This window comes from Dryobates pubescens, chromosome 23, assembly GCF_014839835.1.
Source record: "Dryobates pubescens isolate bDryPub1 chromosome 23, bDryPub1.pri, whole genome shotgun sequence".
Taxonomy (NCBI): domain Eukaryota; kingdom Metazoa; phylum Chordata; class Aves; order Piciformes; family Picidae; genus Dryobates; species Dryobates pubescens.
The window spans coordinates 8,246,184-8,266,847 of NC_071634.1; the positions used below are offsets into that span (position 1 = coordinate 8,246,184).

General features: G+C 44.5%; 1 protein-coding gene across 1 annotated transcript in view; it reads left to right on the forward strand.

Annotated features, from left to right (window-relative positions):
* POLN (DNA polymerase nu) overlaps positions 1 to 18,888 on the forward strand; it is a 61,480-nt gene extending 42,592 nt beyond the window's left edge. Inside the window, exons 21-25 of the mRNA XM_054172088.1 lie at positions 1,652 to 1,783; positions 5,294 to 5,404; positions 7,637 to 7,715; positions 18,639 to 18,706; positions 18,878 to 18,888. Of these exons, the coding sequence (XP_054028063.1) occupies positions 1,652 to 1,783; positions 5,294 to 5,404; positions 7,637 to 7,715; positions 18,639 to 18,706; positions 18,878 to 18,888 (401 nt within the window). The remainder of the gene's footprint in view (positions 1 to 1,651; positions 1,784 to 5,293; positions 5,405 to 7,636; positions 7,716 to 18,638; positions 18,707 to 18,877) is intronic.
* Positions 18,889 to 20,664: the final 1,776 nt, after the last annotated feature.

Here is a 20,664-nt window from a genome sequence, read left to right on the forward strand (position 1 = left end):
GGAGAGTGCTCAGGGAAGCTTTAAGCCACTCCTGAGCTCCTGTCTTGTGGAACATGATCTGGTGTAATTAGAAGGCTGTACATTCCTCACTTTTTGCTTTCCAGGAACTGCATTTCCCTGGAACCTTTCAGACTTTCTTACTGATGTGGTAGCTTCATTTTCCTAATATTTTATGCAATACTTTGCTCAGCATATGAACAGTTCCTTAAATGGCTGACATGGTCAAACCTGGATGTTACAGTTCTCCAAGGAAGCCACAGCCATCACAGTATCACTAAGGTTGGAAGAGACCTCAAAGATCATCAAGTCCAACCTGTCACCACAGACCTCATGACTAAACCATGGCACCAAGTGCCACGTCTAATCTCCTCTTGAACACCTCCAGGGATGGTGACTCCACCACCTCCCTGGGCAGCCCATCCCAATGATGAATGACTCTGACTCCTCACCTCCAGCCTAAACTTCCCCTGGCACAGCTTGAGACTGTGTCCCCTTGTTCTGGTGCTGGTTGCCTGGGAGAAGAGACCAACCCCCACCTGGCTACAACCACCTTTCAGGTAGTTGTAGAGAGCAATGAGGTCATCTCCTAGCTGTTACCAATATGTGCTTTAGCAGATAGATTTGTCATCTGCTGACCCAGGAAGAAGATCCAAATTAATTGGATGTCAAATAAAACTACAGACCTATTCTAGTTCAGCAAGAGTCACCCTGGATGTCTTTTGAATTCTTTCATCTAGTACTTTGTCCAGACTGGTGTTCCTGCAAACCCTGGCATGAGTGAGAACAAAATGCTCCAGAATTGTTCTGCAGTGCACATCAGAGTGACAGTGATGGCATTTAGGTGGCTGAAACCTCTTGTTCGAATATGCTGGGGAATTTTTCTTGACAGGTTTGCTGTGACAATAACTCTTCTGTGCCTTGGTGCCTCGAGACGTCGCCCCTCAGCTTATGTTCTTGTGCAGACACAGTGCAGGGCTTGTGTTGCTGTGCAGCTGACATAAATATCTCTGTCTTTCAAACCTCCTATGACTAATGTTGACGCGTGTTTTATTTTTGCTAGAGCTGTTTGGTTCATAAATGGGTTTGAAGAGTACCTCTTAGGTGAAGTTTCACACTCTGGAAAACTGCCTTCAGCTTTTCTTCCACCTTTTCCCATCAATACTCTTAGATCCAACATAGAATCACAGAATGGCTGAGGTTAGAAGGGACCTCAGAGATAGAGTAGAGTAGAATAGAGTAGAATAGAATAGAATAGATCATCTACTCCAACCTCCCCATCAGGTGCAGGGACACCTCTCAACTGGACTCAGCTGCTCAAGACCTCATGCCTTGAACACTCCAGGCATCCAGAGCCTCCCTGGGCAGCCTGTTCCACAATCTCACCACCCTTGTGCTGAAGAACTTCTTCCTAAGATCCAGTCTAAACTTACTCTCCCACAGCTTCAAACCAATCACCCTTGTCCTGCCCTGATGAAAAGTCCCTCTGCATCTTTCCTGTAGGATCCCTTCAGGTACTGGACAGCAGCTCTAAGGTCCCCCTGGAGTCTTCTCTTCTCCCCAGGCTAAGCCATTCTATGAACCTATGATTTCTATGATTCTGTGGTTTCTGTTCTGCTTTATTACCTTGTAAAGCTAATTTCTTTGCCACCAGGTAAGGAATGTCTTGCTGACCGCCTGGGAATTACTCCTCTTCAAGCCAGCCAATTTATAGAGAGCTTTATGCAGAAATACAAGAAACTGCATGAATTTACAAAGAGAACCATTGAAGAATGCAGAAACAAAGGTAAGCCAGAGTCTGTAAGCATGTTTTTGTTTACTCATCAGTGGGGGAGACAGAGATTTACCTTAACCCAAATTCAATTACAGGAGAAGAAAAAAAAAAGAAGAGGACTTTATTTCGTGGTGAATCAGGGTTTTTCTCTTTTTTAACCCTAAGCTGGTTAAACCTGTCTGCCTGTTCTCAGAAAGATGCTAACAGAATAAGACATCTGTTCTCAGAGTGAACCTGACCTTAAGTCAGACTGCATCATTTTGACATATGATGTACTCCAACAGAAAAAAGCCCAAGGAATCTTTTCCTGAATAAATATCCTACGTGGCTGCTGGACCATGGAAGTTAGAATGGAATGGAATGGGATAGAATAGAATTAACCAGGTTGGAAGAGACCTTCGAGATCATTGAGTCCAACCTATCATCCAACACCATCTAATCAACTAAACCATGGCACCAAGCACCCCATCCAGTCTCTTCCTAAACACCTCCAATGATGGTGACTCCACCACCACCCTGGGCAGCACATTCCAATGGGCAATCTCTCTTTCTATGAAGAACTTCTTCCTAACATCCAGCCTCAACCTCCCCTGGTGCAGCCTGAGACTGTGTCCTCTTGTTCTGGTGCTGGTTGCCTGGGAGAAGAGACCAACCCCCACCTGGCTACAACCTCCCTTCAGGTAGTTGTAGACAGCAAGAAGGTCTCCCCTGAGCCTCCTCTTCTCCAGGCTAAGCAACCCCAGCTCCCTCAGCCTCTCCTCACAGGGCTGTGCTCCAAACCCCTCCCCAGCTTTGTTGCCCTTCTCTGGACACCTTCCAGCAAGTCAACATCTTTGCTAAACTGAGGGGCCCAGAACTGGACACAGGACTCAAGGTGTGGCCTAACCAGTGCTGAGCACAGGGCACAATGACCTCCCTGCTCCTGCTGGCCACACTGTTCCTGATCCAGGCCAGGATGCCATTGGCCTTCTTGGCCACCTGGGCACACTGCTGGCTCATGTTCAGCCTACTATCAACCAGTCCCCCCCAGGTCCCTTTCTGCCTGGCCCAGCCAGTCAAAGAGTCAATGTACAGAGCCCTTTTCTTTTTTTTGTTTTTTAAACACATTTTCTTTTTGCATCAGTCAGAGTTTATGTTCTTGAAATTCAGGTGGTATCTGTGCTGACAGATGTGTGCAGAGTGCTTCTTGGAGCCAGCAGCTGCAAACTCTTCTTGCATCCAATTTGTTGGTAGTCTACATATTCATTTATATTTAGGGAATCCTGGGAGTGTAGTAATTAGTGGAGAGAAAAATATAGCTGCTTGAAATATTGTCTTTTAACAGCTAATTAGCAGAACTGTCAGAATCTTTTGTTGTTGTTGTTGTTATTTCTTAATAAGGGTAGACAGTTCTAAGGCATTTTGTAGAAACAGTAAGTTTCCAATATATTATTACCCATCATGGTATGTGTTGTAATAGAAATATGTAACTTTCAGTCATGAAAATGGGTAATATGCCTACTTTGTAGGTGTTAAAAATCTCCTGGAAGCATGACCAGTTGTCATGCAGTTGCATTCTTTTGCTCATTAATATTACTGAAGAAAAATTCAATGACTGAAAAGCTGCTTTTCAGCTACAATTAAGCTCAACAAATCTAGTAAGGTATGACACAGAATCCTAGAATGGCTCAGGTTGGAACCTGCAACCCCCCTGCCATGGGCAGGGACACCTTCCACTAGTCCAGGTTGCTCAAGGCCTCATCTAACCTGACCTTGGAAACCCCCCAGAGAGGTGGCATCCACAGCCTCCCTGGGCAACCTGTTCTGAGTCTCACCACCCTTGTACTGAAGAACCTCTTCCTAACACATCTGTGGAATGGTTTTGGTCTGCTGACAATCACAATAGTAATTTGGGATGAAGGCACTTCTGTTAGTGTGTTGGGATACATGTTCGGGAGGATTCTGGAGCTGGATTCAGGATTACATGGATCAGAATCAATAGCAGAAGGAGCAGAGTCCTCCTGAGACACAGACCAGTGAAGAGGAGGTTTGACACTGCTGGTCCATCAGCTTGATCCTGAATCACAGAATCATGACAGTTGGAAAAGACCCCTCAGATCCCCAAGTCCAACCGTAACCCGACCTCCATGGCCACTAAACTAAATCCTCAAGCACCACATTTATACACTACTTGGACACCTCCAGGGGTGGTGACTCCACCACCTCCCTGGGCAGCCTGTTCCAATGCCTGACCACTCTCTCAATAAAGAAGCTTTCCTTAATGTCCAATCTAAACCTCCCCTGGCACAATTTAAACCCATTTCCTCTCAACGGTTCAACTCGATGATCTCTGGAGGTCCCTTCCAACCCATACCATTCTGTGATTCTGTGGTCTCTAATGACAGCTCCTGGGTAGTCAAGGTGGTCAGAAGTCTAATGAAAGATTTTGTAATGCTATATTTTTAACAATGGTTAATTTTTCTTAGAGTAGATGTTGAGTTTTGAAGGCAAGCTGGGATAAAGCTTTGCCTGTGTTATTCTCACATCTCTTTCCCCCGCTTGACTCCTCTCACTTGCCATCCAAAATAGTTGCAAAATACATCCTAAAGCTCTACCTGTGTTTTCATGTGTTCTTTCCAAACTAAAACCCCCACCACTCTAGGGCTGAGGAGGTTTGGCTGTGAGAGGGACATAAAAATACTCCATATAGAAGATGGGGGGAGAAAAAAAGTGTTAGAACTTCCCCCCCCCCCCCCCCCAACCTATTTGATCATTTGGGGAAATATTCATTAATGATATAATCACTCTACAAATTGATTTTTTTTTTCCCCCCTCTTCTATTCCCAAGTAAACTGGAAATCTCTAATTATGGCTGCTAATAGATAGTTAATTCTGCTAGGTATTTATAGTTCCAGCTCCCACAGAAAGAGTTTGCTGGTGTTTCAAGCAGGCCTTCCTGCTGGAACTAGAGCTTTAATGAACACAAGATTTCCTTGTCTTGCATGTACCAGTTCTCTGAAGGAAATAAGTCACAGCCCAAAAATACAATAAGAATTGAAGGTTTAAATACAAGAAGCTCTGAATGTTTTCAGAGGGCTCTACAGCTCCCTGAAAGGAGGCTGGAGTGAGGTGGGGGGTTGGTCTCTTCTCTCTAGTATCAGGTGATACGAGGAGAGGAAATGGCCTGAAATTGTGCCAGAGCTGGTTTGGATTGGAGATTAGGAAAAATTTCTTCACAGAATGACTGTTCAGGCATTGGAACAGGCTGCCCAAGGAGGTGGTGGAGTCACCATCCCTGGGGATATTCAAGAGACCTGTGGACATGGCACTTTGGGACATGGTTTAGTGGCCGTGATGGTGTTGGGTTGGACTTGATGACCTTAGAGGGCTTTTCCAACCCAAACAGTTCCATGATTCTGTATTCCATGGACTCAGGCAGCACATAATTACTAAACTCCATGCTATCTTCAGAGAGAAATGTGGAGGTTTTCCCTTATCTTAGATGACTCTAAGAACACTGATTTCTCTTTACAACCCTGCAAGGCTACGTGGTTTCCATCATGGGACGCAGAAGACCCCTGGCTAATATCAATGCCCAGGATTACAAACTACGCACTCAAGCAGAGAGGCAGGCTGTCAATTTTGTTGTTCAAGGTAAAGAAATCTTCCTCCCTGCCTTCCTCCTTACCTCCCTGGCTCTTTGTGCTTGGCTTTACTGGTAATCTCAAAAGAATGAATATTCTAGGTGTCCACTGTAGGGGATCACTGAGGCAGGAGTTGGATGTGAAAGAGAAGTTAGTATATGTTCTATAGAAATAATAGAATGGAATAGACTAGAATATTTATAGCTATTGTATATTTTATCTATCACCCTCACTGGAAGGAATTTCATCCTAATCTCCAGTCTAAATTTCTCCTCTTCAAGCTTCAATCCATTCACTCTCATCCCATCACTACAAGCCCTCGTAAAAAGTCCCTCCCCATCTCTCCTGTAGCCCCCTTCGGGTACTGGAAGGCTGCTCTAAGATCTCCCTGGAGCCTTCTCTTCTCCAGGCTGAACAGCCCCAACTCTCTCATCTTATCCCCATAGGGGAGGTTCTCCTTCCCTCTGATTATCTTTTTGGCCCCCTCTGGACCTGCTCCAACAGTTCCACATCCTTCTTAGGCTGGGGGTGCCAGAACTGGAGGCAGTGCAGCATGTGGGGGTCTCAGTAGAGCAGAAGGGCAGGATCCCCTCCCTCTGCTGCTTCTCTCACTGCTTTTGATGCAGCCCAGCCTTTTGGGCTGCCAGTGATCGTTGCTGGCTCATGGGGAGTTTTTATCAGCTGACACCCTAAGTCCTCCTCCTCCAGACTGCTCCTGAGCCACCCCTTGTCCAGCCTGGATTTGTGCTTGGGGTTGCTTGACTAACAGTTGTGCTCAAGTGATGGCTGCCTTGGTGTTGTAGGCACCCAACTGTAGAATTGGAAAAAATCCTTCTAACATTTGCAGCAGATTGCTTGGAGCACTGGGCTTGTCTGCACAACCTCATCCAGAGCCTTGTGTCCAGGTCATCTGGGTTTCCATCCAGCTGGCCAGCAGCCCTCTCCAGTTGAAGGCACAATGCTTGAACCCTGCTGAGTGTACAGTGCAGCATTAATAAAACCACACAGGCTTCTGAGCAGCACTTGCTTGTGTCCATCTGTCCAGAGAGCTTGGAGCTGAGGCAGAGATATCAGAGGACTGTCCACCAAACACTTCCATGTACCTACAATCATAAGATGATCCTATTTCATTATCAGTTCTAATAGCAGTGGAGGACAGATCTGCTGAAAACCAGTGAAACTCTTACTCCAAACATGTCATATTAGAAGGTGTGATGAAGCAAGGATTAAACAAACCCCCAAAACTCTGAAAGATTCAGTATTCCCAGATTAAAATGAATTGCAATTTCATTCTAGACTACAATGAGCTTTGAATTTCAGGATTTCAGCTATAAGAGATAATGCTTTATGACTGGAAAAAACTTTCTAAATTAGGCTAAAACATTTTATCACAGTCTGCTAAACTGGATTCAATAAATGTGCTTTATAATTGCATCTAATGTATTGTTATTTCCCAGCAGAGGATCCTTACCCTTTGCCTACCTGGCTGGTTTTTATCCCTACTCTGGAAAGTGAAAGAAGTCAGAGTCCATTGAGTCTATGGGCTAGGAAATGGAGGATATCTGATGGGGCAGGAGGATTATGGCTTCCAATGCTTACTTAAAAGATTGTGTCTGCATTTCATCCAATAAATCTTTATGTAAGATACATTAAGCCCCTGCTGCATGGCTCAGAGCAGAGCCCCTCACCAAACTGCCAGCCTGGGGAATCATTTTGCCTCTTGATCACCAGGAATACGTCATCTCCTCTGTAACATGACACTGCTTTCTGCACCACTGCCCTTAACACTGGGGTGTAATGAATATACATTACCTACACATGGAAATGAAGAAGCATAAAATTAGGTTTCCAAAGGGAAGTGCAGCACTGAAACAATGTTCTAACCTTTTGTGACATGTGAAACTTTAATGGATTCTGAGGTAATTTTTAATTCCTCTGTAGATAATTTCAGACTTGTTAAGACAAAGACATTTGTCAACTCGTGACCAATGACTGACAAATTCACCTTTAATTAACACATCATTTCATGTGGTTGTTTTCTGGGTTTAATTACTGTTTTCTGGCTTTACTTACTGTTTATGGCTCTTATGACCTGGTTCATCGATGACATGAATCCAGTCCCCTAGTTTTGCAGATTACAATCCAGGATCTCCAGGTATTTGTCATTGCTCTGCCATATTTCCAAGAACAGACTGTTCCATTCACATGCTTTAAATTAAAAGCAGATTGCTTTCTCTTCTAGGCTCTGCAGCTGATCTCTGTAAGATGGCTATGGTGGAGATTTTTACCTCTGTTGTAGGTTCTCTGACTTTAACAGCCAGGTTAGTAGTGAAAGACTTACTCTGCTCTGGTGAGATCCCACCTGGAGTACTGCCTCCAGCTCTGGAAATCTCACCCTAGGAAGGACATGCATCTGATGGAGTGGGTCCAGAGGAGGCCATGAAGATGATCAGGGGGCTGGAGCACTTCTGAGCACAGCTGAGGGAGTTGGGGTTGTTCAGCCTGGAGAAGAGAAGGCTCCAGGGAGACCTTAGAGCAGCCTTCCAGTACCTGAAGGGGGCTGTTCCCAAAGGCCTGCAGTGATAGGATGAGAGGCAATGGTTTGAAATGAGAGAAGAGAAGATTTAGATTGGATGTTAGGAACAAGTTCTGCACCATGATGGTGGTGGAACACTGCACCAGGTTTTCCAGGGAGGTAGCTGAGGCCCCATCCCTGGAGATAGTCAAGGTCAGCCTTGACCAGGCACTGAGCAACCCGATCTCGTGCAGGATGTCCCTGCTGATTGCAGGGGGGTGGGACTAGATGACCTTTGGAGGTCCCTTCCAACCCAAGCCATTCTATGTTTCTATGACTGCAAAACTCTTTCCTTTTAAACCACCATCATTGCAAGGAATGTTTCTGGCATTTTAAGCAGCTATAGGAATATCATGTGTGCCTCTGAATCTTTTAACAAGCAAGGACTTGTGGGATGGTTTTATGCATTCAAAGTTTTGTGCTGAAATGGTTGGCTCTGTAAAACTATCCCAAGGCAATGAAGTGCCCTGGGGCCACTGAATCTCAGTCAGATGCAGTTCAGTGGCACTTCCACATCTTTGAAATCAAGCCCTCTGATCATATCCTTCCTCTATTTTGAGTGCATTGTATAATGGGAATTGAACATTCAGTGGGCTGGGAAAAACCCAGGGATCAGGAAACCAGTGCTCAAGCAAAATAAATGAACTGGGGTTTTTTTGTTCTTGTGTAGATGGCTTTCCTTTGCCAAAGCAAAGCTAGGTCATCATGATTTTGTTCTGGTGTGACTGCTCATAGTTGGGTAGGAGATCACAGACTGTCCTCAAGATTTTTATGCCACTGGCAGAAACAAACCCAAACAACTGGATTCTCATCTTTTGTGATGCTGTAGTCAACAATCCAGCAGAACATCAATTTTTGCAGTAGAAGGTCAGATAAAAACAGAGTTAGCAGGCAGTGCAGAGCATCAGTGTTTCTGAGGAGAGAAATGATGAAAACTTAGCTGTAGCAGCCATGGCTTGAGGACTTCAGTGGGAGTTTAGGTCAGTGCAAAGTAACAGCCTTTCAAACAGTCCATGCCATGAGGTGTAACATCTCACCCAGCCAATCCCCTGTGTGTGTTTGTGTTGGTATTTTTTTTGACCAGGGCTTCAAAATGTCATTTCTAGTTGCAAATATAAATTGCAGGTGCTGAATTCAAAGGTGGACTCACTCCTGTGCCCAAAATAAAGCCTTTTCTAAGTGTTCTTGGAAGGTTTTGGGCAAAATGCTTTGAACTATTACAAAACAGCCCGGGAAATGAGTGGTCTGCTAGTGTAAATCTGAAATGGGAAATGGTTCTTTGGTGGAGATACTGCAGGCATTCAACCATCCATTTCTGCCTGAAATGTTGGATCATGGCCTGTAGCATACTGCAGGCTATGTTTTGGGGAGATTGTCTCACTGAAAAGGAGGCTGAGGGGAGACCTTCTCACTTGACAATTCCCTGAAAGGAGGTTGGAACCAAGTGGCATTTGATCTCTTCTCTCTATTAACAAGTGATAGGATGAAAGGAAATGGCCTCAAGCTGCAGCAGGGGAGATCTGGTTGGACATTAGAAGAAGCTTCTTCCCAGAAAGGGTTCTCAAAGACTGGAGCAGGCTGCCCAGGGAGGTGGTTGAATCCCCATTCCTGGAGGTGTTTCAGAGAGGCAAATACGTGATGCTGAGGGCCATGGTTTAGCCCCAGCCTTGGTAGAGTTAGAGAATGGTTGGACTCAATGATCCTAGAGGGCTTTTTCAACCAAAAGAATTCTTTGAGTTCATGATTTCAACTCTTTGTGCTGCCTGAGTTGTGCAAAGAGACCAGAATCTGGCAGCTGGGGCCTGCTTGAAAGTTTCTTTAGCGAGTTGAACGTTGAGTGAAGTCAGTGACAGAGCATCAGCCTAATGAGCTGCCAACAGCATGGGGGCATGTGGAAGTGGTGAGAGGGCAAAGGATGTTCTCCCTTCTGCAGCTCCTACCTAGCACACACATCTTTAGGTTCAGTAACTGGCTGGTTGTTGTAAGTCTGAGAGCCCCACACTTTCATGACTGATGCTGTGTCTCCTAAAGCTTGTGAATGTTCTCTTCTCTCAGCAGAAAAGTTTCCTTGGGTTGTCCTTTCTCAAAATGATCTCTTTTAAAGAAGCAGTGTCACTAAATAGCCAAGGGGGAAACATGGGGAAGTGTTGAAGTTTTTACACATTGAATTTCCTTGTGTTGTGAAAGCAGACTGCCTCTGTGCTCAGCACTGGTTAGGCCACACCTTGAGTCCTGTGTCCAGTTCTGGGCCCCTCAGTTTAAGAAAGATGTTGAGTTGCTGGAAGGTGTCCAGAGAAGGGCAAGAAAGTTGGTGAGGGGTTTGGAACACAAGCCCTGTGAGGAGAGGCTGAGGGAGCTGGGGTTGCTTAGCCTGGAGAAGAGGAGGCTCAGGGGTGACCACCTTGCTCTCTACAACTACCTGAAGGGAGGTTGTAGACAGGCAGAGGTTGGTCTCTTCTCCCAGGCAGCCAGCACCAGAACAAGAGGACACAGTCTCAGGCTGCACCAGGAGAGGTTTAGGCTGCTGGTTAGGAAGAAATTCTACACAGAGAGAGTGATTGCCCATTGGAATGTGCTGCCTGGGAGGTGGTGGAGTCACCATCATTAGAGGTGTTCAGGAGGAGAATTGTTAGGGTGCTTGGTTGCATGGTTTAGTTGATTAGATGGTGTTGGATGATAGGTTGGACTCGATGATCTCGAAGGTCTCTTCCAACTTGGTTTGGTCTGGTCTGGTCTGGTCTATTCTATTCTATTCTATTCTATTCTATTCTATTCTATTCTATTCTATTCTATTCTATTCTATTCTATTCTATTCTATTCTATTCTATGGGAAATGGCTAGACCAGACATCAGGGAAGTGTCACTGCCTGGCCTTAACTCCTATCATAAATGTCACAGCTGGGAAGGACAACGCCTGCAAAGACATCTATAAGAGACAGACTGTTTTAAACTGGAGTGTTGAACTCCTGCCAGCCATTAACAGCTGGATGGCTTTGCTAAAGGAGAGAGCTTTTTCATAGTCACTAATGGCTCCTTGCTGTAATATTTAGCAGGTACTTAGAAGCCAAGCTTCTCTGGAAGGCACCATCAGTGCCTTTATGCACTCTGTGAACTTGGATGGATGATGGCATTTGAAAGCATCACTGTGGTCCTGCCAAAAGAGTATGGGACTGAAACTTGTCTGCCAGGTGACACTCAGTTATTTTTGCAGTGGTCTGTTCCCTGATTTCCTTATCAGTCAAGTCAGGATAATCCTTTGTACAGTGCTTTGACAAATATTGTTCAAAGGAAGCATGTACACAAGTGGTGCTGTTGTGGTAACAGTAGGAATGCACAGCAGCTCTTCCAGAATAAGAAATACAATCAGTCTCTTGTTGCCAGCACATCAGATCATGTTCATTCCAAAGACAGCACACTACTATCTTTGCTTGCATCTTCATCCCCTGGTTAAGTTGTTAAGTTTGGGTTGGTTTGGTTTTTTCTTTTGGTTTGTGGAGGGGTTTTTTTCCCCCCTTTTTGAACTTCTAATTTGGGAAGCAGAATTTTCACTGTGAACAGCATAGCAAAGCGAAATGTCTTTTGTGTGTGCTTTAGAAGCAATTTGGAACCCCAGATTTACACAGGGAGACAGGGTGCTCTTAGCCACAGCCAAGCAGTGCCTAACAGTCAGCATTCTGCCTTCCTTACCTTCAAAATAAAGTTTTTAAGAAAGGAGGAAATTCTGGATAAGATCACACAGGTTTTAGTCTCAATGTGCAGGTGTGTTTGTAATCTTGGCTACTGACAGCCCTGCATCCATGTTTCACACTCTGAAAGCTCTTCAGCTGTGAGCAAGCCCTGACCCAACAGTGTGAGGCTTTGTTTTTGTAGAACTAGTGGTCAGGGGGTTTTCAGTCATTGTAGTGGTCAGGAGATTTCCAACGATTGTTGGCACATCTGATACTGCCTTTGGAAGTCAGGGACAGGTACTCAAGTTACTTTTTCATGACTCTTCAGCAGAGTCTCCCTCTTGATGAAATGGTATAGTCCACTTTGACTAGTAGCAGGAGATGGGATGAGATGAAATGACCTCAAGTTGCACCAGGGCAGGTTTAGGATGGATATTAGAATAGAATAGAATAGAATAGAATAGAATTAACCAGGTTGGAAGAGACCTTCGAGATCATCGTGTCCAACCTATCATCCGACACCACCTAATCAACTAAACCATACAACCAAGCATCCTGTCAAGCCTCGCCCTGAACACCCCCAGCGTCGGCGACCCCACCACCTCCTCAGGCAGCCCATTCCAATGGGCAATCATTAGAGGAAAAACTCTTCCCTGAAAGGGTTCTGAATGACTTGAACAGGCTGCCCAGGGAGGTGGTTGAATCCCCATCTGTGGTGGTGTTTCAAAGTGGCAGAGATGTGGTGCTAAGTGACATGGTTTAGCCCCAGCCTTGATAGAGTTAGAGAATTATTGGACTCAGTGGTATTAGAGTTCTTTTCCAACCCAAGTGATTCTATGAAATGCAATACATGTGATAAGGATCTGACATTAGTGTGGCTTATCTGCTGGCATCACTGTTACCATCTCTGCATTTTGTGTGGCACTGACAAGCAATCAATGTGATTTCTTCAGACTTCTTCCATATTAGCCAGGGTTTTAAGATGCTGCTCTGCTGCTGATGGCCTAGCAGCTTGCTGAAAATGTGCTGCTGATGTAAATTATCCAAGTGCTAGCTTTTACCTGTCTGCTCCAATTTACAGAACCTCCACACAATTTTTCCTGCCAGGCAGATGACAGCAAAAAGAAAACCCCAACAAACCCAGAACCCAACCACAAAACTTCTGCAGTGAAATCAAGGCACAGAGTAGGAGCTGAAGGAAAAGTTTGTGGAATTGATGAGAGTGGAAAGGTACTTGGTGAACTCAGTTGTAGTTACAGTCAGTATTAAAAACATCAGTGGCAGACACAGAAACTTGGTAAGAAAGAACTTTGGTGCTGGAAAAATGTGGAAGAATTGCTGCCTGTAGCAGTTCTTGTAAAATTATCACTTTGCAAGCTGAGAATGCACTGATGTTTCCCAAAGCCTACCTGGCACTACATGGACTTCTCAGAGAGTCACTAGGGGTTATAACATCCCAACCACATGCAAATTAAGTTTAACAAGTCCAAAGAACTGTTGAGTAATTTGGTGTGAATCCAACAATTCAGCTTTCTCACCAATTTATTGTTCTTCCAGCACTGGACCTGTGCCACAAACACACAGCTTTAGTTCTCAGCATGTCTGGAGCCTTCTTAAAGGGACAAGCTCAGCAAAAGGCCATATATAAAGGAATGATCCAAAATGGATCTTTCAGTGCTTTTCAATAGCTGCAGATGTTGGAGGTTTTCAGAGAATCCTGGAATGGCTCAGGTTGGAAGGGATCTCAGAGGACATCTACTCCAACCTCCCCAATATGGGCAGGGACACCTCTCAGCTAGACTCAGCTGCTCAAGGCCTCATCCAACCTGGCCTTCAACACCTCCAGGGAGGGGGCATCCACAGCCTCCCTGAGCAGTCTATTCCAGAGTCTCACCACCCTTGTACTTAAGAACTTCTCCCTAGGATCCAGTCTAAACCTCATCTCCCTCAGCTTCAAACCATTCCCCCTTGTCCTGTCTCTAGACACCCTCAGGAAAAGTCCCTCTGCAGCCTTCCTGTAGGATCCCTTCAGGTACTGGAAGGCAGCTCCAAGGTTCCCCCAAGAGTCTTCTCTTCTCCAGGCTGAACAAACCCAGGTCCCTCAGCCTATCCTCATAAGCAGAGGTGCTCCAGCCCTTGGATCATCTTTGTGGCCTCCTCTGGACTTGCTCCATCAGCTCTGTGTCCTTTTGAACACCTCTACTATGAGGAGGGGTGGTGCAGATGATCTCTAAGGTCCCTTCCAACCTAAGCCATTGTGTGATTCTATGACTAGTAGTACCAGCAAAAGATTAATACAGTTTTAGTGTAGGATCATTGAGATTTCTAAGAAGAATCAGATCCAACATCCATCTGGTCCATTATGGCTGAGTGTGGCCAGTAGCAGATGCTTCAGGAGGAAGGTGTAAGATTCGTAGTAGGAGAGCAGTCTGCAGATTTTCATCTTCTGGGGATGAGCCTTAAGTTCTGTCACAGAAGATTTAAAAGTCTTCCCTCCCAAATCATTTAATGTCATAATTGCTGAATGTTCTTGCAATCCATACAAGTGTTTGTCACAGGAGCAACCATTCTGGCTGTTGCTGTTGAAGCACTTCATTAGATGACTTAAACCCCAATGTTGTATTAAATGTTACTTTATTAAGTACCAATTTGTTAAATATTACTTTATTAAGTATCTATTTGTTCAATATTAGATTATGAAGTACCCATTTCTCAAATTTTCAAGTCATTAAGTTCTTAGTTTTCCATTGCAAAACTTTCTATTTGCTGTGGTGCTGTTTGTTTATTTGTTTGGTTGGGTTTTTTTGACCTTTTTTCCCCATATTACCCTATTTATATGATTATTTTTTTTTAGTGTATTTCCTTGTAAACCCTTACCAGCTTTTATGCTCTTTGGGGAATTGTTTGTAACTTCCTATACACAAAGCTTTAAACATCTGCTCTCCTAACTGCAATTTTGAAGTCTCTCCTTGTCATAGGATTACAGGATGCTTTGGTTTGAAAGGGACCTGTAGAGATCATCTGGATGACAGAGTCATAGAATGATAGGGGCTGGAAGGGACCTTGAAAGATCATCCAGGCCAAGTCCTCTGCCAGAGCAGGGTCACCTAGAGCAGGTCTCACAGGAACACATCCAGATGGGTTTTGATTGTCTCCAGAGAAGGAGACTCCACAACCTCTCTGGGCAGCCTGCTCCAGTGTGTTGTCACCCTCACAGTGAAAATATTTTTCCTTCTGTGCCCATGGAACCTCCTCTGCTCCAGCTTGCACCCATTGCCCCTTGTCCTATCACTGGACATCACTGAATAGAACCTGGCTCCATCCTCCGAATGCTGCTCTGCACCCTCAGTTTAGGAAGGACATTGAGACACTTGAACGTGTCTAGAGAAGGGCAACAAGGCTGGGGAGAGGTCTTGAGCACAGCCCTACGAGGAGAGGCTGAGGGAGCTGGGGTTGCTTAGCCTGGAGAAAAGGAGGCTCAGGGGAGACCTTATTGCTGTCTACAACTACCTGAAGGGAGGTTGTAGCCAGGAAGGGGTTGGTCTCTTCTCTCCGGTAACCAGCACCAGAACAAGGGGACACAGTCTCAAGCTGTGCCAGGGGAAGTTCAGGCTGGAGGTGAGGAGAAAGTTCTTCACTGAGAGAGTCATTCGCCATTGGGATGTGCTGCCCAGGGAGATGGTGGAGTCACCATCCCTGGAGGTGTTCAAGAGGGGATTGGACGTAGCACTTGGTGCCATGGTCTAGTCCTGAGGTCTGTGGTGACAGGTTGGACTCGATGATCTTTGAGGTCTCTTCCAACCTTAGTGATACTGTGAGGTCACCCCTCAGGCTCCTCTGCTCCAAGCTAAAGAGCCCTCAGCCTTTCCTCAGCAGGGAGATGTTCCACTGCCTTCAGCATCTTTGTGGCTCTGTGATGGACTCTTTAAAGCACTTCCCTGAGGTTCTTCTTGAACTGAGGTGCCCAGAACTGGACACAATATTTCAGATGCAACCTCACCAGGGCAGCAGAGATCCTACCTCCCGTTATTATCCAATTAGAAGTTTCAAATTCAAAGTGAACCATAATGTTATCAATTGGATGATTATTTTACTCATTAAAAAAAGGGATGACAGAAAAGGAGAATATTTGGGATGTAGAAGCTGATGATGGTGCATCAGAGCATGGGATGAATTTCAATGATCAGGGACATGGTGCTGTTTTAAATAAGAAACCCATGTGTGAATGCAAAATGAGGGATTCTTTATTGCTAGATGTTTGTTGTGCTGCCAAGGGATCATTAATAGCCTTTTAAAAAGCAAAGTGCTTTCAGTAACTTTTAAAATGTTTATACTTTTAGAATTCTTACTATACCTGCAGAAAAATGTAACTATTCTCACTGCCTTCTGCTCCCAAGTCATGCATGGTAGCACTGCTTTTTTGAACTAGAGTTTTTACTCAAACTAATGAGCTCTGATGGATTTCACATAACTCAGCTTTTTCACTCATTCTCCAAAGAGAATCCTTTCCCTCTGCTTCAGCTACAATTTCATTCTCATCACTGCCAACAAGCTTTCTGCTTTGTATCAGGAACAGCGTGACCAGGGAAGGGATTGTCCCCTCTTGGTGAGGCCACACCAGAAATTGATGATGAATTTTTTAATGTATATTGTAAATTATTCTAAGAAGGACTTTGATGTTAGGAAGAAATTCTTGACAGTGAGGGTGGTGAGATACTGGAACAGGGTTTTGGATGCCCCCTCCTTGGAGGTGTTCACGGCCAGGCTGGATGAGTCCTGGAGCAACCCGGGCCAGTGGAAGGTGTCCTTGCCCATGACAGGGAGGTTGTAACTAGATGATCTTTGAGGTGCCTTCCAACCCAGCCCATTCCATGAATCTATGAAATAGTCAGAGTCCATAGTGCTCTGATCCTGTCTGAAGGCATGAGGCATTACTCTGCTGTGAGCAATCACCAGTCTATCGCTGTTTTATTGCACTGGTTTGATCAATGCAATTATTTTCACTTACTCCTCTGGCTCACAGTATATTCATATTTAATGTCCCCAGTTCTTTCTGATTTTTATCTTCTTCCATGTCATTTCAATGATTACAAGGAATCCCTTGCTTTAATTAATTTACTTGCATTAGAAAGAAACTTTTCATGTAGATTTTTTTTTCCCCCTCTTGCTACATCTGATCCTGGTCTTTTCATCTCTTTCTTTTTTGTATCCTGTGTCCCAATTTCCTATTAGGAATATGTTAATCTGTTTCACTCTGCTGCTGACTGTGTTGTAAGTGACTAATAATTTAAGATCTATTATTAGAGCTCACCACACTGTTAGTCAATGTCACATTGTAATTTCAGGCAGCGTGAAACTATCTTAGGATGTTTCCCTGAAAGCTGTGAACAGTTATAAGTAGTAACCAGCTGGATGTTGCAGCCCTTTGTAAGGAGTTATTTACTGGAATAACTGGCAGGTATTAAGCAAAGCCTGCACTGGGCATTTAATTTAAATGTTAGACACAAACTGCACAGCAATTTGGAAATAGATGGTACTGCTTCATGATTTAGGCTCCTACCTACAGTAATTAAAGAAGCAATAGATTAATCCTAGTAGGAATGCAGTCTAATCAGACATGCACTGAGTGAGAGCTACGCTCAGGGATTCTGTGTGCTAGATTCTATCTCTTCTGCTGTGGGTCTGATTCACCCCAGCACATTTGGTGTGGGAAGAGGTTGTTTTCAGATAGCTTTGGAAGGCTATAGGGAAGATTTGCCTTTGCTCAAATTAGAGAAAGCTATGTTTTGTCTTTGACTCTGAGGGGAATGTAAACACCTTGTGACTGAAGGAGAGAAACTGGGCAGAATTTGGTTGGATGTGTTAAAATAATTGTTTTGTTATTTTGACCTATTTTATGCCTTAATTACACACATGCCAGTAGAAAATGACCAATTAAGATGTGACACATGTGCCTGCTGATAGACTAGAGAACTTTGCTCTATAATGTAATGCCTGCTTACATCTTGTCCTGGAAGCGTTGCTCTGGGTGATTAGAACATCTACAGAACAACAATTTGGAGTGCTGCATCCAGCTCTGGGGCCCCCAGCACAAGAAAGACAACAGGCTGCTGGAGTGGGTCCAGAGGAGGTCACAAAGATGATCAGAGGGCTGGAGCATCTCTGCTGTGAGGACAGGCTGGGAGAGTTGGAACTGTTCAGCCCAGAGAAGAGAAGGTGCCCGGGAGACCTTAGAACAGCCTTCCAGTACCTGAAGGGAGCCTACAAGAAAGCTGGGAAGGGACTTTTTACAAGGGCTGGTAGTGATAGTATGAGGGGGAATGGATTGAAGCTGGAAGAGGGTAGATTTAGACTGGAAATTAGGAAGACATTCTTTATAGTGAGAGGGGTGAGACACTGGACCAGGTTGTCCAGAGAGGCTGTGAATGTCCAACCTTTCCAGGTGATAGTGTAGTTGACATTAGCTGGCCCAGCACCCTGTCAGGCTGAGTCTTAAAAGTGTTCCATGTCAGCATGAGGCCACCAGCTTTGCCCTGAACTGAAAAGATTCTTTCCTGGGAAGGATTCTACCTGCTGACCAACTAGGAGTTACTGTTGGTATAGCAGTGAGCCAACTACTCTTACTACTGACTTAGTTTGCATTAGTAAACCCACCCATTTGCAACCACATTTATTCCAGCTCAACCTGCATCAACCAACAGCCTGTCTCCATGATTTCTTGCCATTTTCTGCACATTCCATTGGCTTTAGGTAACATCCTGTCACATCAAATTCCTGGATGATCTTTAGGAGCTGGCAAGCACGCTGGTTCTGACTTTATGTTTTCACTCTGTGTGGAGTGGCAGTCTTTCTAACTGCATTCATGATGTTTTCATGTGCTTAGGGTGGTCATTTTACTTCTTCATAGCCATTGTGTGTGTGACACTTATTTGATGATGTGAATTGAAAAGGCTTTCAGAAATTTCTTGCATGTGGCATCTAAAGTCTCTGAAATTTTTCAGGTTAATTGCCCAGATTCATGATGAGTTGTTGTTTGAAGTAGAAGATTCTCAAATCCAGGAGTTTGCAGGTAAATACAATCTCTTGTTCTTTTTTTCCCCTACCCCATTTTTTTTTCTCCCTATAACCTCAGAGGATAACTAAATAGTGTAGCAATAAGAAGCACATTGATTCTCATCATTAAGAAAATGTGTGCTAAGCAGATTTCTCTGACTGTTTTCCACCACTGGCTCTTATGTAGATAAAACATGATGCACTCCTCATCTGGAGTTCATCACCATGCTGATTTGTATGTATTTTTCTTATCAAGGTTCCTTCATCCAATGTGTGAATCATGTGAAGTTCAATTGCAAAGCTTTCTCCAAGGTTTCAAAGGGTATTAGAGGGAAATAAACCAGTTTAAAAAGAAGAGCTTGGAAAGGAACTTCATAGAATCTTAGAATGGCAGGGAGGTTGGAAGGGACCTCAGAGATCATCTACTCCAACCTCACTGCCATGGGCAGGGACACCTCTGAACTAGACTTGACTGCTCATCCAGCCTGGCCTTGAACACCGCCAAGGAGGAGGCATCCACAACCTCCCTGGGCAGCCTATTCCAGAGTCTCAACACCCTCGTACTGAAGAACTTCTTCCTAGGATGCAGTCTAACCCTGCTCTCCCTCAGCTTCAAACCATTCCCTCTCGTCCCGTCTCTAGACACCCTTACGAAAAGTCCCTCTGCAGCTTTCCTGTAGGATCCCTTCAGTAACTGGAAGGCAGCTCTAAGGTCCCCCTGAAGTCTTCTCCAGGCTGAGCAACCCCAGCTCCCTCAGCCTCTCCTCATAGCAGAGGTGCTCCAGCCCTTGGATTATCTCTGTGGTCCTCCTCTGGACTTACTCTAACATCTCTGTATGGGGACACGAGAACTAGACACAGTATTCAAGGTAGGGTCTCACAGGAACTGAATAAAGGGGCAGAATCGCCTCTCTTGTCCTGATGGCAACACTCCTCGTGCTGCAGCTCAGGATATAATTTGCCTTAATATTCATAAGCTTCCTAAACACTGAGGCTGGCTACATAAAAAAGTATGACTTTCTTAAGAGTATAAAGCACTGTCACTTTTTAAGCTATTTTATTGCTTTTTTAAATATTAAGAGAACCTTACGATGGACCTTTCAAGGTTAAGGGTTAGTAAAAGTTGCTGCCCACATTTTTATCCTGTCATCTGGCTTGCTTTCAGACATTATTTCCTAAACCAGAGGCTGTCTCAGCATCTGGTACAAATTTAGTTAGGAAACGAGGGCACACAGGAGGCTGTTGGGTTTGTTCTCCAGGATTTGCTCCTGTAGGTATTAAATGTTTATTCACAAGCTTTGGTCTTGAGTGCAGCTCAGAAATACCTTTGGCTAAACCATTTAGCACAGTGGCACAAACATTGTAACTGAACCAGTGAAAAGAAATATTCTCTTCCATCCTAACCTCACCAGCTAAGAAAATAGTTAATTTTACCTTTCTGCCTTGCTTTCATTTAAACAGCACAATTTGCCACCTTAGTCTCATTTCATCACTGCTCCCTCTTGTGAGTATTAGTTCATCATGAGAACATTAAACCTCCATCTAATCAAAACAAAGAGCCTGGGAAATACTGAAGTTGCAGTATATTAGGGGCATTGCAATGAATTAGGTTAATACATTAACATTTGACCTCTAAATGCAGGGGGTCAAATCTGGTTTAAATTCAAGCCCCCTCCATACAGTTTATCAGAGACTGCACTGTCAGCTTAGAAAAGACCACTCTCTAAAAGTGCCACAGCTTTAGAGTCAGAAAGTGCAATGAGATCTGGAGTAGAGCAGAGAAGGATTTTTATTATCTTGTTCTACATCACTTTGCATCAACCCTTGGCAGCCCTGCACTGGACCTGGGCAATCTACAGGCCTGAGATGCCTTGGAAGTTGCCATTGCACTTGCCATAGGCTGCCCAGCTGGAGTGTTCAGGGTGGAAGTTTGTATCACTCTGCTGGTTGAAGATTGCTTTTCAGATTTATCTC